Source organism: Aulonocara stuartgranti (genome assembly GCF_965226115.1).
Source record: "Aulonocara stuartgranti genome assembly, chromosome: 7".
In the NCBI taxonomy this organism is placed as follows: domain Eukaryota; kingdom Metazoa; phylum Chordata; class Actinopteri; order Cichliformes; family Cichlidae; genus Aulonocara; species Aulonocara stuartgranti.
This window is the reverse complement of record NC_138945.1, coordinates 16650868-16666315: the sequence shown is the minus strand read 5'-3', so window position 1 is coordinate 16666315 and position 15448 is coordinate 16650868. Positions and strand designations below refer to the sequence as shown.

The following is a 15448-nucleotide window of genomic DNA, read 5'->3' as shown; positions in this document are numbered from 1 at the left end:
ATTTTCTGCTTCTAAATTCACATAAAACTGAGGTTATTGTACTCAGCCCTAAAAATTGTAGAAATATGGTATTTAACCGGATACTTATTCTGGATGGCATTACGGTGGCCTCCAGTAACACTGTGAGGAACCTTGGCGTCATTTTTGACCAGGACATGTTCTTTAATGGACATATTAAACAAATATGTGGTACTGCTTTTTTGTATTACCGTTATATCTTTGAAATTATGAATATCCCGTCTCAGGATTTATTGCTTCTAGGCTGGACTATTGTAATTCATTATTATCAGGATGTCCGAAAAACTCCATGAAAAGCCTTCAGTTGATCCAAAATCAAGAGTACTGGCAGGGACTAGAAAGAGAAAGCATATTTTGCCTATATTGGCTTCCCTTCATTGGCTCCCTGTTAAATCCAGAATCAAATTCAAAATCCTGCTCCACATATAAAGTCTTGAATAATCAGGCCCCATCTTATCTGAATGACCTCATAGGGCTGTATCACCTCATTGGGGCACTTTGCTCTCAGACTGCAGGCTTACTTGTAGTTCCTAGAGTATTTAAAAGTAGAACGGGAGTCAGAGCCTTCAGCTTTCAGGGCTCTCTTCTGTGGAACCAGCTTCCAATTTTGTATTAGGGAGACAGACATCCTCTCTACTTTGAAAATGTTAGGGCAGGATCAGGTGAGCCTGAATCCTCCCATAGTTACGCTGCAATAGCTGCTGGGGGATTCCCATGATGCACCTTTTCCACTCACCATGTCTTTATACACCTCTCTGCATTGAATCATTAGTTATTATTAATCTCTCACAGCAAGAGGATTCTGTGTTGGAATCCGCTGGAGTACCAGGAGTTCTCTCCAGGTCCTCCAGTTTCCATCCATGCTAGCATATGTGTGCAGGGTGTACCCACCTTTCACTCTATGGCATCTGGGACAGGCTCCACCTTGAAGCTTCATGTAAAGTAGTATTACCTAATGGTGATTTGTTAGTGTATGTATTATCAACTTATAGAAAGTACAGTAAAGGGATATCACGTTAGCTTGGACCTCTGACCTCTTCTTCAAGGTCATATAAGGTCAAATTTTCATAAAAGTGTTGAGAATGAGCTGCTTAGTTAGGAATATACTGTAATATAAAGTTATTCAGTTATCCATTGTCTACTCCTATATAATGTTTGTATAATAAAGAAAACATATGTCATGCTACATTTACCTGATTTTTACTGCACTACAAACTTCTTACAAGTGAGCAAAGAAACAATACAAAAACCTGTTTGTCTGCTAGTCTGCTGTTGACAATAATTAATTATTTGACAATAATAATTATTGGCAAATATATTAAATTGTCATTATTTGGCGACAATTATGCTGCCAAATAAAGTAGCATCCTGCACATAACAGGCCTACTTGCATGACTTTGCCCACTAGGTGTCTCTCTTGCCATACACAAAGTCCATGTTAGAGCGCAAAGACGTTTCTCTTCAACACTTTTCAGAGTGTACTTCCCTGGTGAACAGTATGCTGCGTTATCCTCAGCATAAACCGATTGTTCGGTTTTCATCAACAGTCGATGGGAAAGGGAACTGGGCGTGAGTTCTCAACAGCTCTGTGGCCACCACACTGCACATCAAAAACAAACAAACCAAACAGCAACATCACAGCCTCGAGGATCCTCTGAAGAGTTTAGTCACAGCCAAATGCACCGTCAACGAGCACCGCAGATGTGACTCACACAAGATGCTCACAGATAAAATTGGACTTCCCGTTCCCAGCTCTCCCCCCTTTTACTAAAAACCACAGAGACCTTTGTAATCCTATAGGACCTGACACTGGCTCAATGTGACTCAGTCAGACTTTGTGGCATTTCCTATATGTTATTGTTTCACAATGTCTTGGAGTGGCTGTTTAAAGTCTTGAGTCCACAAAGCACAACACCGGAACAATACCTTTAATTTTCTCTTGACTCTTCTGTCACAATGCTGGGTGGATCCTGTTTGGTCTTCTGAGGAACCACTAAACCATTACGTGGACTGCTGCGACGCAGATCCTGCACACTGTATCAGAATTTTACTAAAGCATTTGCCTTTCAAACCAAGTTAAGCACCGCTCCTATCCACGCAGCCTGCTTAGTAGTTACTTTGTAGAAAGATTTAGAGACATATATATATATACAGATACGTTAATCATATTAATGATTACGTTAATCATGCATTAGACTCCTCTAATGCATACTTTATTAAGAGTCTGAACGGTCAGAAAGTCCTTAAAAAAGAAAAAAGAAAACTTTAACTGAACTCATCTTTAGCGATTACTTGGTAATTATCTTACACAGTGGGATGGTATGGTACATGTTCTCTTTCCTTCGCTCGGTTTCGGACACACCCACTTGTTTCAGTGAGAGAGAAGTGGGAGCGCAGGAGAAGGAGGAGGACACATAGGATTCAGTCACACAGCAGCAGCAGCTTTAGAGGAGCTCATCCAAACATCTCCGCTCATCCTTCACATCACAGCTACCATCTATTGATACCCGGCTGCCCAGAGGTCCATTGAAGCCTCGGTAAACTACCTGTAACTCACAATCGGCGTGGATCTCGACTTAGTATTCCGTGACCTTTCGGATATAAATCCCACGGAGTTGCACTCCCCGAGCGTAAGGCTTGCATCGTGGCTCTTGTAGAAGTGGCATGTTCGAGGGAAACTCCGGGCACAATTGAACTCCTGCTTTCACCCAAAGAGGTAAAACAAAACAAAGCATAATAATAATACTGATTATAATAATGATGATACTAATAATGCTAAACCACCTCACTGCATCATGTTAAAGCGTGTGGCTCGATTGTTACATAGTAACTACGAATGCATCCCCCTTCTGCTCCAGGATGGAGCATTAGGAAGCGCAACAATGTTTACATTCGCTGATCACGTTCAGGTTCATTTTATTGATTTATTGATTTATCGATAGCTGATCTCCCCTCGGTCGTCTGCGTTCATGTCCTCAGCTGTTTCCTTGCACATTCGTGCATGCTGGGGATGTTTTGCTTGTTTAAAATGCGACGTCAGGTGTGACACGCTCTTCTCGACGTTACAAAGCCATGATTTTAATTTATTTAATTAGGTTTTTTTGTTTGTTTTTTCAATTGTACGGCGTTTGTTTGTGCATTTAGACTTGAGATCGTACATTTCGACCTTCAACACTGAAGAAGCAGGCGAACACATCTATAGCTCATTGCTCTTTCCTCTTGTTTTGCATCTTGCTTCAATTACCGCCCCCACTCACCGAGTGGCAGATGTACAGAACGAGGTCCACATAAGCTCCGGTGTTTACTTTTGAAGTGACTCCCCTCCCATCCCTCTTCCTGAGTCCATGGTTGACTGTGAACACCTGGCAATGATTTTTAAACAGGCTGTAGTCAGCCAGGCCCTGGCTCGAGTCCAGTGGCTGCATGTGCATGTCCTTTAACTGTGTGCTTTCTGAGTGAGGCGTGTAGTGTGGGCTTTCTGGGCTGTGTGCTCGGTGTGTGGATCTGATTTCTGTGAGGGGTGGGATGAGGAAGACATCTCTCCCTCTCTCAGCCACTGAGCCAACCACACATCTTGGCACTGCTGGCATTTCTTCCTGTCTGGACCCTTTGGTGTACTGACTGTGGTATTATAATAGAGGGAAGTCCTCCAGAGCAGCGTGGAAACCTCAATGCTGATAAGCTGTCACAAATTATTATTTTAGTCTAGTTGTTTGTATTAACTTGTGCAACAGAGATATTTGCTTTATTATACCACAAGCTGTCACATATTGTAATGGTCATCAAAGGGTTTGTGTTTGAAATTAGGCTGCATTATCTGCACATTTGCGGTAAATTGGGCACCACCTTTGCAACTGTGAGTCTTTCTCTCCACTGTCCTTAAAAATAAACTATAAAAATGACCACTTTGTAAAAGAAATAGAAATATTAATGGCACAGCAGAACTTCTCAGTACTCACAGCAATGGCTTTTGTTCTTTCTGACCAACAGTACAAAACCTTCAGGAATTTTCTCACCAATTTGGTTTGAATGGAGGCAGGGCGGGGACTTAAACTACTTGAGGTTGAACCTCTTTGTAGGTTATGTTAATAAAGTTTCATTAACCTAAAAATCTTTGCTACTTTGCTTTGTCATGAAGCTATGAATAAGTAGGAGGAAGAATGTTGCGCAAAGAAAAAAGAGTCAGAAACATCAGATAATCAGATAAATTATGGTATGAAAAACTTGAGTCACCAAAGAGGGAAGTGCATGTTTCCCAACATGTTATGTAAATGTTGTCATTTGCTTATTATTATTATTATTTTTACTTTGAAATTGATTATATTTTCCTATATTCTCATGGAAAATGATTGCGTCTGCAGATGTGAAGATGTGTCCAGGAGTTTGTTCTCATTTAGAGCAGGAGTAAGACAGCCTGCATTAGTTCATAGCCGAAAAGGGTTTGTCAGTTTAATCCTAGCTTTGAAATAGTTTTCCTTTTGTAACTTCCATGTAATTTACAGTTTCCAGACAGCTGTCAGGAATTTTTACAGACTTGTCACACTCGTGATGTTTGAATGCGCCCTGTGCCTGTGCCCTGTGGATGATGAGATTAAGCAAATTTAAACAGTGATACGAGTTATCTAATTTCCTCTGTAATCAGTGCTTAAGATCAAAACAAGAGAAACGTGCTTATGTTTCAGAGGTTAGTCTAAGTTTAAGTTATAATCAGGAAGCAAATCCAACACTTTTAAGCGTAAGTGCAGTCTTCAATTATTCTTTCTCGTTGCATTGTCTAAGATTTGTATAAAACTTTTTTTGTTTTGTTTTATTTATTTCTATTTTGAATCTAGCCGTGCTTGTATATGTCACAGACGGGTTTCGGGACCAGCTGCTTGAGCTGGTAATCCAGGCTTTACCCTTTAATATGCAAATAGTTGAGGCATGTGGTTTACTGATCTTTTCATTGTTCACCTTTCCCGCACTCCCCAGTATGCGGGCGTGAGTGAGCACTTTCGTTTGACAACAGGGAAAATGAAGATTGTGCAAACAGATCACCTTTGGTAATTGTGCTGGCCACCAGTGTTGTTTGGAGGAATGAGTGCATTGCAGTGAGATTAAATGGAAAAGCTGTGTTATGCTTTGCTATTTTATTGCCACTAAATGATTTGTTTGGCAAAAGAACAGAGACGGTTAGCAGCTCAGCTAAGTGTCTGTCATTTACTGGTAGACTATAATTAGCTTGTAATCATTTTGCTACCTAGTATGAAGCTAAATTATTGGACTAACTGAAGTGTTTATCTGCCAGCTCCAGTGCCTGAGAGTACCAATGGTTCTATTTATTAATATGCCAATGATTAACAAGTGTGAAACCTCTTCATTTTAGCGCCTGACTTATAAGGATCACATATTTAAATCGAGTCACTTACAACCTCCAGTTAGAAACTCTGAGCTGCAATGTGTCCGTGTGTGTGTGTAGCATGTGACGTGTGCAAGGAGATTAGGTGAGGATGTTCTCCTTACAGATGAGCCAGAGGCCAGGAGTTGACAGGTTGCCAGTTTTGTCACTGCAGGAATGCAGTAAATCCTGTTCAACCGGTGGCGGTTGGTTTTGGGTTTCATTAACTTGTGATAAATAAGATTCTTCCTCTTTATACAAAGACGTGGAATGGCTGTCCTTTGAGCTGTGCGCTGACATCCCTGTGCGAACATGTTCAAAGGGACAAAGCCCAGAATCATTAGGATTCATCCTCTGAGCACCCTGAATGCCAAAAAAATAAAATCAAAATTCATAGCTGTTCATTCAGTATGCATTGAGATATTAAGCCCAAGGTATGAGTGCCACTGCTCACCAGAAATCCCCACTGGACTTGCATTTATACCTGCAGGGATTGGGCTTGATTTCCTATTCATGAGACTGCATTCTGAGGATTTTGGAACAGATGATGCAACTTAGCGAAAATGGAAACTGTCCTTAGCTCTCTGTAGCTTTCTGTTTTTTGAAGAGGAGTCATTTATGACAGCAAGGAACTTTTGAACTCTTTCACTCTTGAAGTGAAAATCCTATCATTCGAACATCAAATGCTCGCCACCTCAGAATCAGAATCAGAATCAGAATACTTTATTGATCCCTGGGGGAAATTATTTTTTGTTACAGTGCTCCATTTTAAACCAACATTAAGACAAGACAGACAATACGCTAACTAAGAATAGTACAATATATACATATATATACATACATACATACATAAGTCACTTATAAATAAATAGTTGGAAAAGAAACATGTGTAGCTGTAGCAGCAAACAGTGTGTTAAGTGGATGCGTTGTACAGGGAGATGGCCACAGGCAGGAATGATTTCCTGTGTCGTTCAGTGGTGCTTTTCGGTAATCTCAGTCTCTCACTGAACGAGCTCCTGTGACTGACCAACATGTCATGGAGTGGGTGGGAGGTGTTATCCAACATTGTCTTTATCTTGGACAGCATCCGCCTCTCCGACACCACCTTGAGGGAGGTGTTTTACAAACCTGTAGGTTTGTAAAACATTTGCTTGCTGACAGAGCATATATATATATATATATATATATATGACTTCCTTTAAGCGTTGAACCTCCATAGAAATTCATAGAAATTCAGTTTTTATTAAACGTCTACATCTGTTTTATACCTAGCATATAAATGGAAGTCTGTTCCTTCTTCTGAAGCATTTTATTGATGTTTTTTTTTTCTTATTGAGCCATCAGAACTTTTTAATCATTATAATTTACAGCAGCTGTCAGGTTGTGGAGCTATTTGCAGTCAAGAATGAAATTACAAAACCATTAGAAACAAGCCCAGTCCTGTTTTTGTACTAAAACCTACCCTTACTACTAGGATTAACCAGCCTTCTATCAAATTCTATCAAGACCGATAGACTTAGGGGCAGGCTGACAACTTAAAATGTCTGTCAGCTGTGGATTTACTGGGTCAGACAGAGACTTGGTCCCTCTGTAAATAGAGTGCAGAAGGCACTAGACATGTCTAGAAATTGGTTGGAATAAAAGCGAGCTGTGAGCGAGCACAGGGCGAAGACAGTGAAGATGGGAGCTGTGATTTTCTGGAAGGAGAGTGCATTTCTCAGAGGCTTAAAAGAGCCCCACTGTCTCTTTCTTTTTCCCTTTTCATGAAGAATCCTCTGCAAAGGGAAACTTCATTGTTAATCGTGGCATCTCTGAAAGAGGAGGATTAGCATTGCTCAGAGCTGCAAGGCCTTGCAGTCTCTGCAAGAACACAATTGTTATCTACTCGACCTTCAGAACCCTCAGATTTATGCTGTTTTGTAATTTGTAATCACTTGATCTCTTTCTGAATATCTTGATCTCTTGGGAATGATTGAGATTCCTCCTCCAAAAATACATTTTACGTTTTTGTTTTTTTATCTCATTGTGGATATCAGTGCCCAACAATGTAATATATCAGCATCAACATCACCACATAGTGCATCCACTGTATTCACTTCACTAAACCTACATTTTTATGACTAATTGTACAGGACAAACAGTTTGTTTGCACTGTAAAGCTCCTGATTAATAGCTACTACATGCCCCATTTTTCAACATAAATTGCATCTAGCTTTAAATTTTAGTGGATGTGTTTAAAAGGTTAAGATACACCATATTACAGACTATTTGAAGACGGAAGATACACGTTGTGGGAAATGTTGAATTGGTGAATAATAATTATGTGTAGTGGGCTTCAAATGTGCAGTGCATTGATGAGAGATTTTTCTTTATCTCTTTCATTTTAGGATTCAATGAAAATGTCCGTGTGCGTCCATGAGAACCGAAAATCGCGAGCCAGCACCGGCTCCATGAACATCTACCTTTTTCACAAGTCCTCCTATGCCGACAGCGTCCTTATGCACCTCAACTCGCTGCGGCAGCAAAGGCTTTTCACCGACGTCTTGCTCCATGCTGGCAGCCGCTCCTTTCCCTGCCACCGCGCAGTGCTGGCTGCCTGCAGTCGCTACTTTGAGGCCATGTTCAGCGGTGGCCTGAGGGAAAGTCAGGCCAGTGAGGTTGACTTCCATGATTCGATCCACCCGGAGGTTTTGGAGCTCCTGCTGGATTACGCTTATTCATCACGGGTGGTCATCAATGAGGAGAATGCAGAGTCGTTGTTGGAGGCTGGGGACATGTTGGAATTTCAGGACATCCGGGATGCCTGCGCAGAATTCTTAGAGAGAAACCTTCACCCATCCAACTGCCTTGGCATGCTTCTGTTGTCAGATGCCCATCAGTGTACCAAGCTGTCAGAGCTCTCCTGGGGCATGTGCCTCAGCAACTTTCCTGCTATTTGCAAGACGGAGGACTTCCTCCAACTGCCCAAAGATATGGTGGTGCAGCTTTTATCACATGAGGAGCTAGAGACAGAAGACGAGAGACTGGTTTACGAAGCTGCTCTTAACTGGATCAACTACGACTTGGAAAGGAGGCACTGCCATCTCCCGGAGCTCCTGAGAACGGTTCGCCTTGCGCTATTGCCTGCCATCTTTTTAATGGAGAACGTCTCTACTGAAGAGCTAATTAACTCCCAGGCCAAGAGCAAGGAGCTGGTGGATGAAGCTATTCGCTGTAAGCTGAAAATCCTGCAGAACGATGGCGTTGTTAACAGCCCATGTGCTCGACCCAGAAAAACCAGCCATGCCCTGTTTCTTCTGGGTGGCCAGACTTTCATGTGTGACAAGTTGTACCTTGTGGACCAGAAAGCCAAAGAGATCATCCCAAAGGCTGACATCCCCAGTCCACGGAAGGAGTTTAGTGCCTGTGCAATTGGATGTAAGGTGTACATCACTGGTGGCAGAGGCTCAGAAAATGGCGTGTCCAAAGATGTTTGGGTCTATGACACTGTCCACGAGGAATGGTCAAAGGCGGCACCCATGCTGATTGCCAGGTTCGGCCATGGGTCTGCAGAGCTGAAACACTGTCTCTACGTCGTAGGTGGTCACACCGCAGCGACAGGCTGCCTTCCAGCTTCTCCATCAGTGTCTCTCAAACAGGTGGAGCAGTTTGACCCCGTGGCAAACAAGTGGACAATGGTAGCTCCTCTGAGAGAGGGTGTGAGCAACGCAGCAGTTGTTAGCGTCAAACTCAAACTCTTTGCTTTCGGAGGAACCAGCGTCACCCACGACAAGCTGCCCAAGGTGCAGTGCTACGATCCGCAGGAGAACCGATGGACCGTGCCTGCATCCTGCCCTCAGCCATGGCGCTACACAGCCGCCGCTGTCCTGGGAAACCAGATCTTCGTCATGGGCGGAGACACAGAGTTCTCAGCATGCTCAGCATACAAGTTCAGCAGCGAGAGCTACCAGTGGACAAAAGTGGGTGATGTGACTGCCAAGAGGATGAGCTGCCAGGCTGTGGCATCAGGGAACAAACTCTATGTGGTGGGTGGGTACTTTGGCACACAGAGGTGTAAAACTCTGGACTGCTATGACCCCACACTGGATGCATGGAACAGCATAACTACAGTGCCATACTCACTCATTCCTACTGCTTTTGTCAGCACCTGGAAACATCTACCTGCTTGAGTTCAGAACCCTCTACATGCACCCTTTCCATTAGGTAAGATCGTGCTCCTGATGCCTTTGATTTTACGTGCCTTGTGGAGTACTGGTATTATGCGATATATGAGAACAGTTGTATGAAGCAGGTTTTTTTTGTTTCAGTTGGAGCTGTGAAAAAATCCAATAAATTGCCTGAAGTAACTGGAAATTTAACTAGAAATACGAAAAAAAAAAAAACCCACCTCAGCAGTACACTTCCCTTCTGTTTGAGACTAGCACCTCGAGGCTATGTTAGCCACTGCTATAAGACACCTGACTCTTTGACAGCTCTGTCAGCATTCGTGTTTGATCTAGGGCAGTCCAAGAGTCGGGTTTTCCCAAGGGAAATCATACAATTTGATCCTTTTTTAAGAACCCTCTATCACAAATCTGACAGTGCTACACTAGAGCGATTCTTTGAAGCAACCTTTGAAGGGTTTGACAGTTTTTGGTAGTATAAACACTCAGTATTGAATTGCATTATTAATGTTTTACCCCCGTATAGATGTATGTCTATGTGAATTGCATTTAGAGTTTGAAGTATCATGATTTTAAAGTTAAAAAGAATTCAGGCCTGTAACATGATGCAATTTTTCACTCTGTTAGGCTTTTAGATTTTCACAATAAGAGTTATACTGGCACGATAAGTGGAGTGGAGGGCAGACCAGTGGGGGATTGATAGGGCTTGTGTGCTTTAGTTAAGTGAGTTATGCGGCTGCGGGGATGGGCCGAAGGACAGAGAGGGTAATTGAAAGAGAATAGGATACTTTTATTGCTCCTGTGGGGGAAATCTCTCTAAGAGGGAAAAAGGGGTCTGCCAATTAGACAAGCTCCACACCAGCAGGCTGCAACACCCCAGCGCGGATAATCCACTCTCAGTTGCCTTCCTTTGATGAGGTTATGGTCTTTACACTGGGTGAGAGGGAGGTGGCCGGCGACTCACGCAGTGTCGGAAACCATTCATCATCAGCTACAAGATGAGGCGACTGCGAGAAGTGGCAGCGAGGGACATGAGGAGGCGTTGTAAAGCTAGACGGCGTGAGACCTACCCCTCAGCCCACTCAAACACACACCATCCTTCATAGTAGTGGCCTCGCTCTGAAAATTTACGGTCTCTTCCGGTTCCGTCTGTGCCTTCCTGGTCTTATTTTTAACTACGGTCTGCGGCTCTGATGGTAAATAGGCTGGACGTATGTGGAGCATGGGTAGTGAGCTGGCAAACCTGATCTTTCTGCGCACTGCAGGCTGGAGGGTCATGATCACATCACATCAGACAATCACTGCAACCTACTCCGATGCCCACGCACACATAGCCTTGCAGACAGTCTTTCATTTTTCTCTATTTTTTTCTGAAATGGCTAGCAGGTATGAATGCAAAGTACTGACACACACAAACGGTGTCCCACTTGATAATCCCAGGAAACTGCTCGGAGTGGCATCACTGCTATAAGGCTGTGATGTTCCTCTTCTTTACTGGATGAAATATTTTGCATTGTTTCTTTTTTTGTGTGTGACTTGTCTCTGAAAGAGAGACTGAAGGCCTGAACTATCTGTAAGCCAGCGCAATAAAATGCTCAGTGAAGTGAATAATCCTGCCACTAATTTAATAGAGAATTTGTTTTTTTTCTGTGTCTGCCTGTCATGGCAACTGACAGTCTACTCAATGAACGCGGTGAAAAGATGAAATGTGGAGGAATGGAAAAGAAGGCTGACTGTTTAGGAATAAAAGGAGAATGAAGGATGTTAGACCTCACAGGAGGAGATTGTAGCTGTGAGGGGAAAAAACAAAGTTTGCAGTCTTTTTCTCCCAGGGGAAAATTCCTAACTACTCTTTGAGTTCTCCTTTTTTATTTTCTCAGAAAGCTGTTAGCAGGGGAAAATGGTTGAAGAATTACCACCAAAATGCCTAATGTGAGGCATAACAGAATCATTTTAGGCCTCAGTCTTTGTATGGGTGAAGCGAATATAATGGTTGATGGCTTTTGTTAGCGTCAGATGAAGCCACGCTAGCTTTTTCTCAATTTTCCACAGTTAGCTGCTAAGCTAAACTAAGATAAGATAAGCTAAGCTAATAATCCCATCTTTTAGAACATGTCAGAGTAATCAGGCTTCAAACAACAAACTATTGACATAAAAGTAAACAAATGGAGATCACACAGTATCCACTGCTTTAAATACTCTAGCAAATCTGTGTTAATCTCTGGACTAAAACAAAACTCAGGACTCCAGTTTTCAGACTACTAATAATTTTGAACAGAAATCCAGTACTTAAATAGGTTTCTGGATCTGAAGGTACACAACAGCACTACCCATACGGGGAGAGTGTAACAGACATATACTCATATGCACTTCACTCATCTCTTTTCACTCTCTATGTGTTTATGCACTACTTTGCATTTAGTCACGAGTTATTATTATTAGTTTCTTCCTGTTAAAAGGGGGAGTTTTTCCTTCCCACTGTTGCCAAGTGCTTGCTCATAGAGGGTTGTCTGACTGTTGTGGTTTTCTCTGTATTATTGTAGTGTCTTTACCTTACAGTATATAGCACCTCGAGATGACTATTGTTGTGGTTTGGCGCAATGTATAAACAAAATGGAATTTAATTAAACTGAATATACTGCTAACAGAAGGAAACTTGTAACCAACATGTGAGGCACGCTCACCCAAATGACACCAAACACTACACTTCTCTCACTGTGGTTCCCAGCAATACATTCACTGAGTTTGAATTAGATTCACTGATTCTGCAGTAAAACACAACCTGTGGACTGTTCATACTCCTAAATTGTTGTTTAGATCATGTGCATCACTCATGTCTGTCATGATTATTAAGTGAATTAAACACAATCCAATACTGCTCATGTAAAGACAAATACACGTCTCCAAAAAGCTGACTCAACAGCAGGGATACAGTCCACTAGGCAGGAGTTTGGTTTTATTTTGTGCACCCTGACTCTTTAGACAGAAAAAAAATCTTTTATTCCTAATCCATCTTCTGTACTGTTTTGATTAATTAAAAGGTCACCTTTAAACTGTTTAGCACTGTTTGCTTTCAGGCATTTTCACCTTATTAGCCTGCCTAATGAGTCTTTCTTTTCTCTCTCCCTTAGATTTCCCTGTTTTGCATCATCTACTGGTCTCCCAACTGTGAAGAAGCACACATTCTTTTTCTCCAAAAGAGACACTGAGCAGTGATGTACAGACGCCCGCATTCATTTTGATGTTGCAAAGAGGCAAAAAAAGAAAGAAGAAAAAAAATCAGAGGCATGGACAGATGGACGCTTTCACTAGAACGATGCCATCTCTCGTTTTGTGAGATGGAAGCTGAGGCGTACAGTAAAAAGAAGTTCACGCAAACAAACCAAACAAACTGCTGCTTGGCACAAACTCCCACTCTGCGTGGGGCATTTTACACTTGTGCTTTCATGCTGCCACTGGCGTGCTGAAAACATATCACACTACCTGCATTTCTTTCCCCCCGTTCAGTCATGAAATGCTTGTTAGGACTTTATTGTTGTTTTTAAATATTAAGAGAAAAAGAAGAAAAAAATGTATAGCATGACAGATGCCCTGTTTAGATTGCTGGAGGTGGAACACGAGGATAGGTTAAAGTTTGACTGAACATAGATGATTTATAAAAGGCAGAATGAAGGAGCAAACACCCCCTCAGTCCTCTAATAAGCTCTTCCGTTTGTATCTTCTTTTGCGTCGTTTCAAGCTTGTGCGTCTAACAGCTGTGACACAGAAACAAACCAGGCAGTGACAGGGCACTGCCTGGTTTGTGAGGTTTTGATGGCCAACACAAGCTGAGTTGGAAGAGGTTGGAGGGGTAGATCTGTGCATGGCCAAGGAGTGGGATGGGGTGAAGGTGCCTTGAGGTCATGACCTTACATGTTTGCATGTGACGCTCGCTGAACCAACCCACTGTACACAGGGCTGGGCGGATTTCGGCAGGCTCGGAAGGAACGCCGTAACACTTCATGCTGTAAAAGACTGGCTTTGCTTCTGACAAACGCAGCGGCTCGCTCGCCTGAGTCGTAGCTGAACCCTTTTTTGAGCATGTTTGTGGTGATTCGCTAAGAAAACAAACAAAAGATAACAAAAAACTGGCATGGACTCTCGTCACCTTAAACGCAAACTGAGAAGTTCTCAGTTTCTTCTTAAACTTGCTGCAATGTAGTCTTAATTTATATGGCAATGAATACTCTTGTTATGTTAAGATGTTTTAATCGTATTTATTTTCTTCTCTGCCTGTGTTCATTATGTGAATGTATGTTTGGGTTATGTTGTGCATGGCCGGTTGTTGTGTTTTAATTTCATCGCAGTTGGGGCGGGCGGCTGTATTTTGGACAGTCCAGTTTTTTGCGTGAGGTACTTGGTTCTTTTAAGAGAAACCTCTCCCAGGGTTTCATGGATGCAAGAGGCAGAATTACTCACACTACGGATAATGTAAAGCAGTCATTAGCAAGACTATAGAGTCCCTTACACTATAGAAGACTGAACGGCTTTGAAAGAAATGTTGTTTTAATTCTCTTTAAGCTCTAATCTGGGTCCAAACTTGCCTTAAATCAGCCTAAATAGGAGACCAAATGAAGTGGGTTAGATGAACCATAAAACAGAAAAGGCTGGCAGATCGGTGCAGTATATGACCCAGTACCAACAAGGGAGAGTAACCCTGACATGGCTAAGATTGTGACAGCTGGACGACTGTCACATGTGCTAACTTGGCTTCTCGTGAGTCTTTGTAATCATTAGGTTAAGAACTCCAGTAAGCTGTGCATTGTTAAGGGCAGACACCACAGTGCTTTTCACCATAGTGTCATTCATACACATTAAAAAAAAGAAGAAAAAAAAAAAGAGTATCCGAAGACCAAAACATGTGTCATTAAACACTTTCATATGAAACACTTGGCAACATTAATCAGCGTTTTTCATCTGTGTGTCTGTCTGTGTGACCTGAACATTGGCGTTTTACATTTGAATATTAATGGTATCATTGAATTTCAATGTAAGAGGTAATGTTTTGGTGGAATATGTATGTAATTTTTTTAAAACTTCTATGTGCACTCAAATTAAATCAACAGGGGATTAACAGCCCAGTAAATTCTGCTTCAGCGCCCCAAGCCACCCAAAAGTTCCCTTTTATTGTCAATTTCAGGACAAACCATTGTGGCTCCATAAGTTTGACCTCATCCAACCACGGAACACGGAGCCTCCGGCCCCGCCAATCAGACGGGAGTACTTCTTTCCCTGTAGAACACAAGTTTCCCTGGCAACAAGAGAGTAATGAATGCCCCTTCAATTTGCACCTAATTGCTGAGTGGCATTTCCCATTTCAGCTCTTTGCCCTCCTTTATCCTCTTGTTTTATCTGGAAATCCAGCCGGCTCAGAATCGGATGCAGTATCTTGCTTTCATGTGTTGATGTAAATTAAGCCACCGTCGGTGTGCATCGGTTCCTTTCGTCATGTAAGAGTTTTAATTTCTATTTTTATGGCATTATTTTGTACATGTGATTTTTTTCACAATGTGAAATTCATGGCTAAATAAACATGAGAGTTTTTTCCTCTTGACTGTAAAGTGTTGTGTCTTTCTTCTCAGTGCCAAAAACCATTTGTCCATTGGCTTGTTTTAACGCGGTGGTGGTGGTGGTGTGTATTTTAAAGGGCGCAAGGCAGCTTCAGCACAGCATAGGAGACTTTCTGCACTGCTGCATGTTTCACATATTTCGGCAGCTTTGGGGTGAACGCAGCAGCCAGAGCGCCCTGAGGTATTTAAGGCAGTATATCATGCGTACGGCTTTTGTTCTGTGGAGGAGGGACTGAAATCATCTTATCTGTGCCCCTGGCTTCTGAGCTTCCTGCACAAGA

General features: G+C 42.3%; 1 protein-coding gene across 1 annotated transcript; it reads left to right on the top strand.

Annotated features, from left to right (window-relative positions):
- Positions 1-1805: 1805 nt before the first annotated feature.
- On the top strand, positions 1806-15151 carry enc1 (ectodermal-neural cortex 1). Its single transcript, XM_082541180.1, has 3 exons — positions 1806-2734; positions 7783-9598; positions 12690-15151. The coding sequence occupies exon 2, from the start codon at positions 7789-7791 to the stop codon at positions 9562-9564; it is 1776 nt and encodes a 591-aa protein (XP_082397306.1). The 5' UTR covers positions 1806-2734; positions 7783-7788; the 3' UTR covers positions 9565-9598; positions 12690-15151.
- The last annotated feature ends 297 nt before the right edge of the window (positions 15152-15448 follow it).

Bases quoted from the DNA above. Each gene is read 5' to 3' on its own strand.
- enc1 (XM_082541180.1), top strand. From the start codon at position 7,789: ATGAAAATGTCCGTGTGCGTCCATGAGAACCGAAAATCGCGAGCCAGC.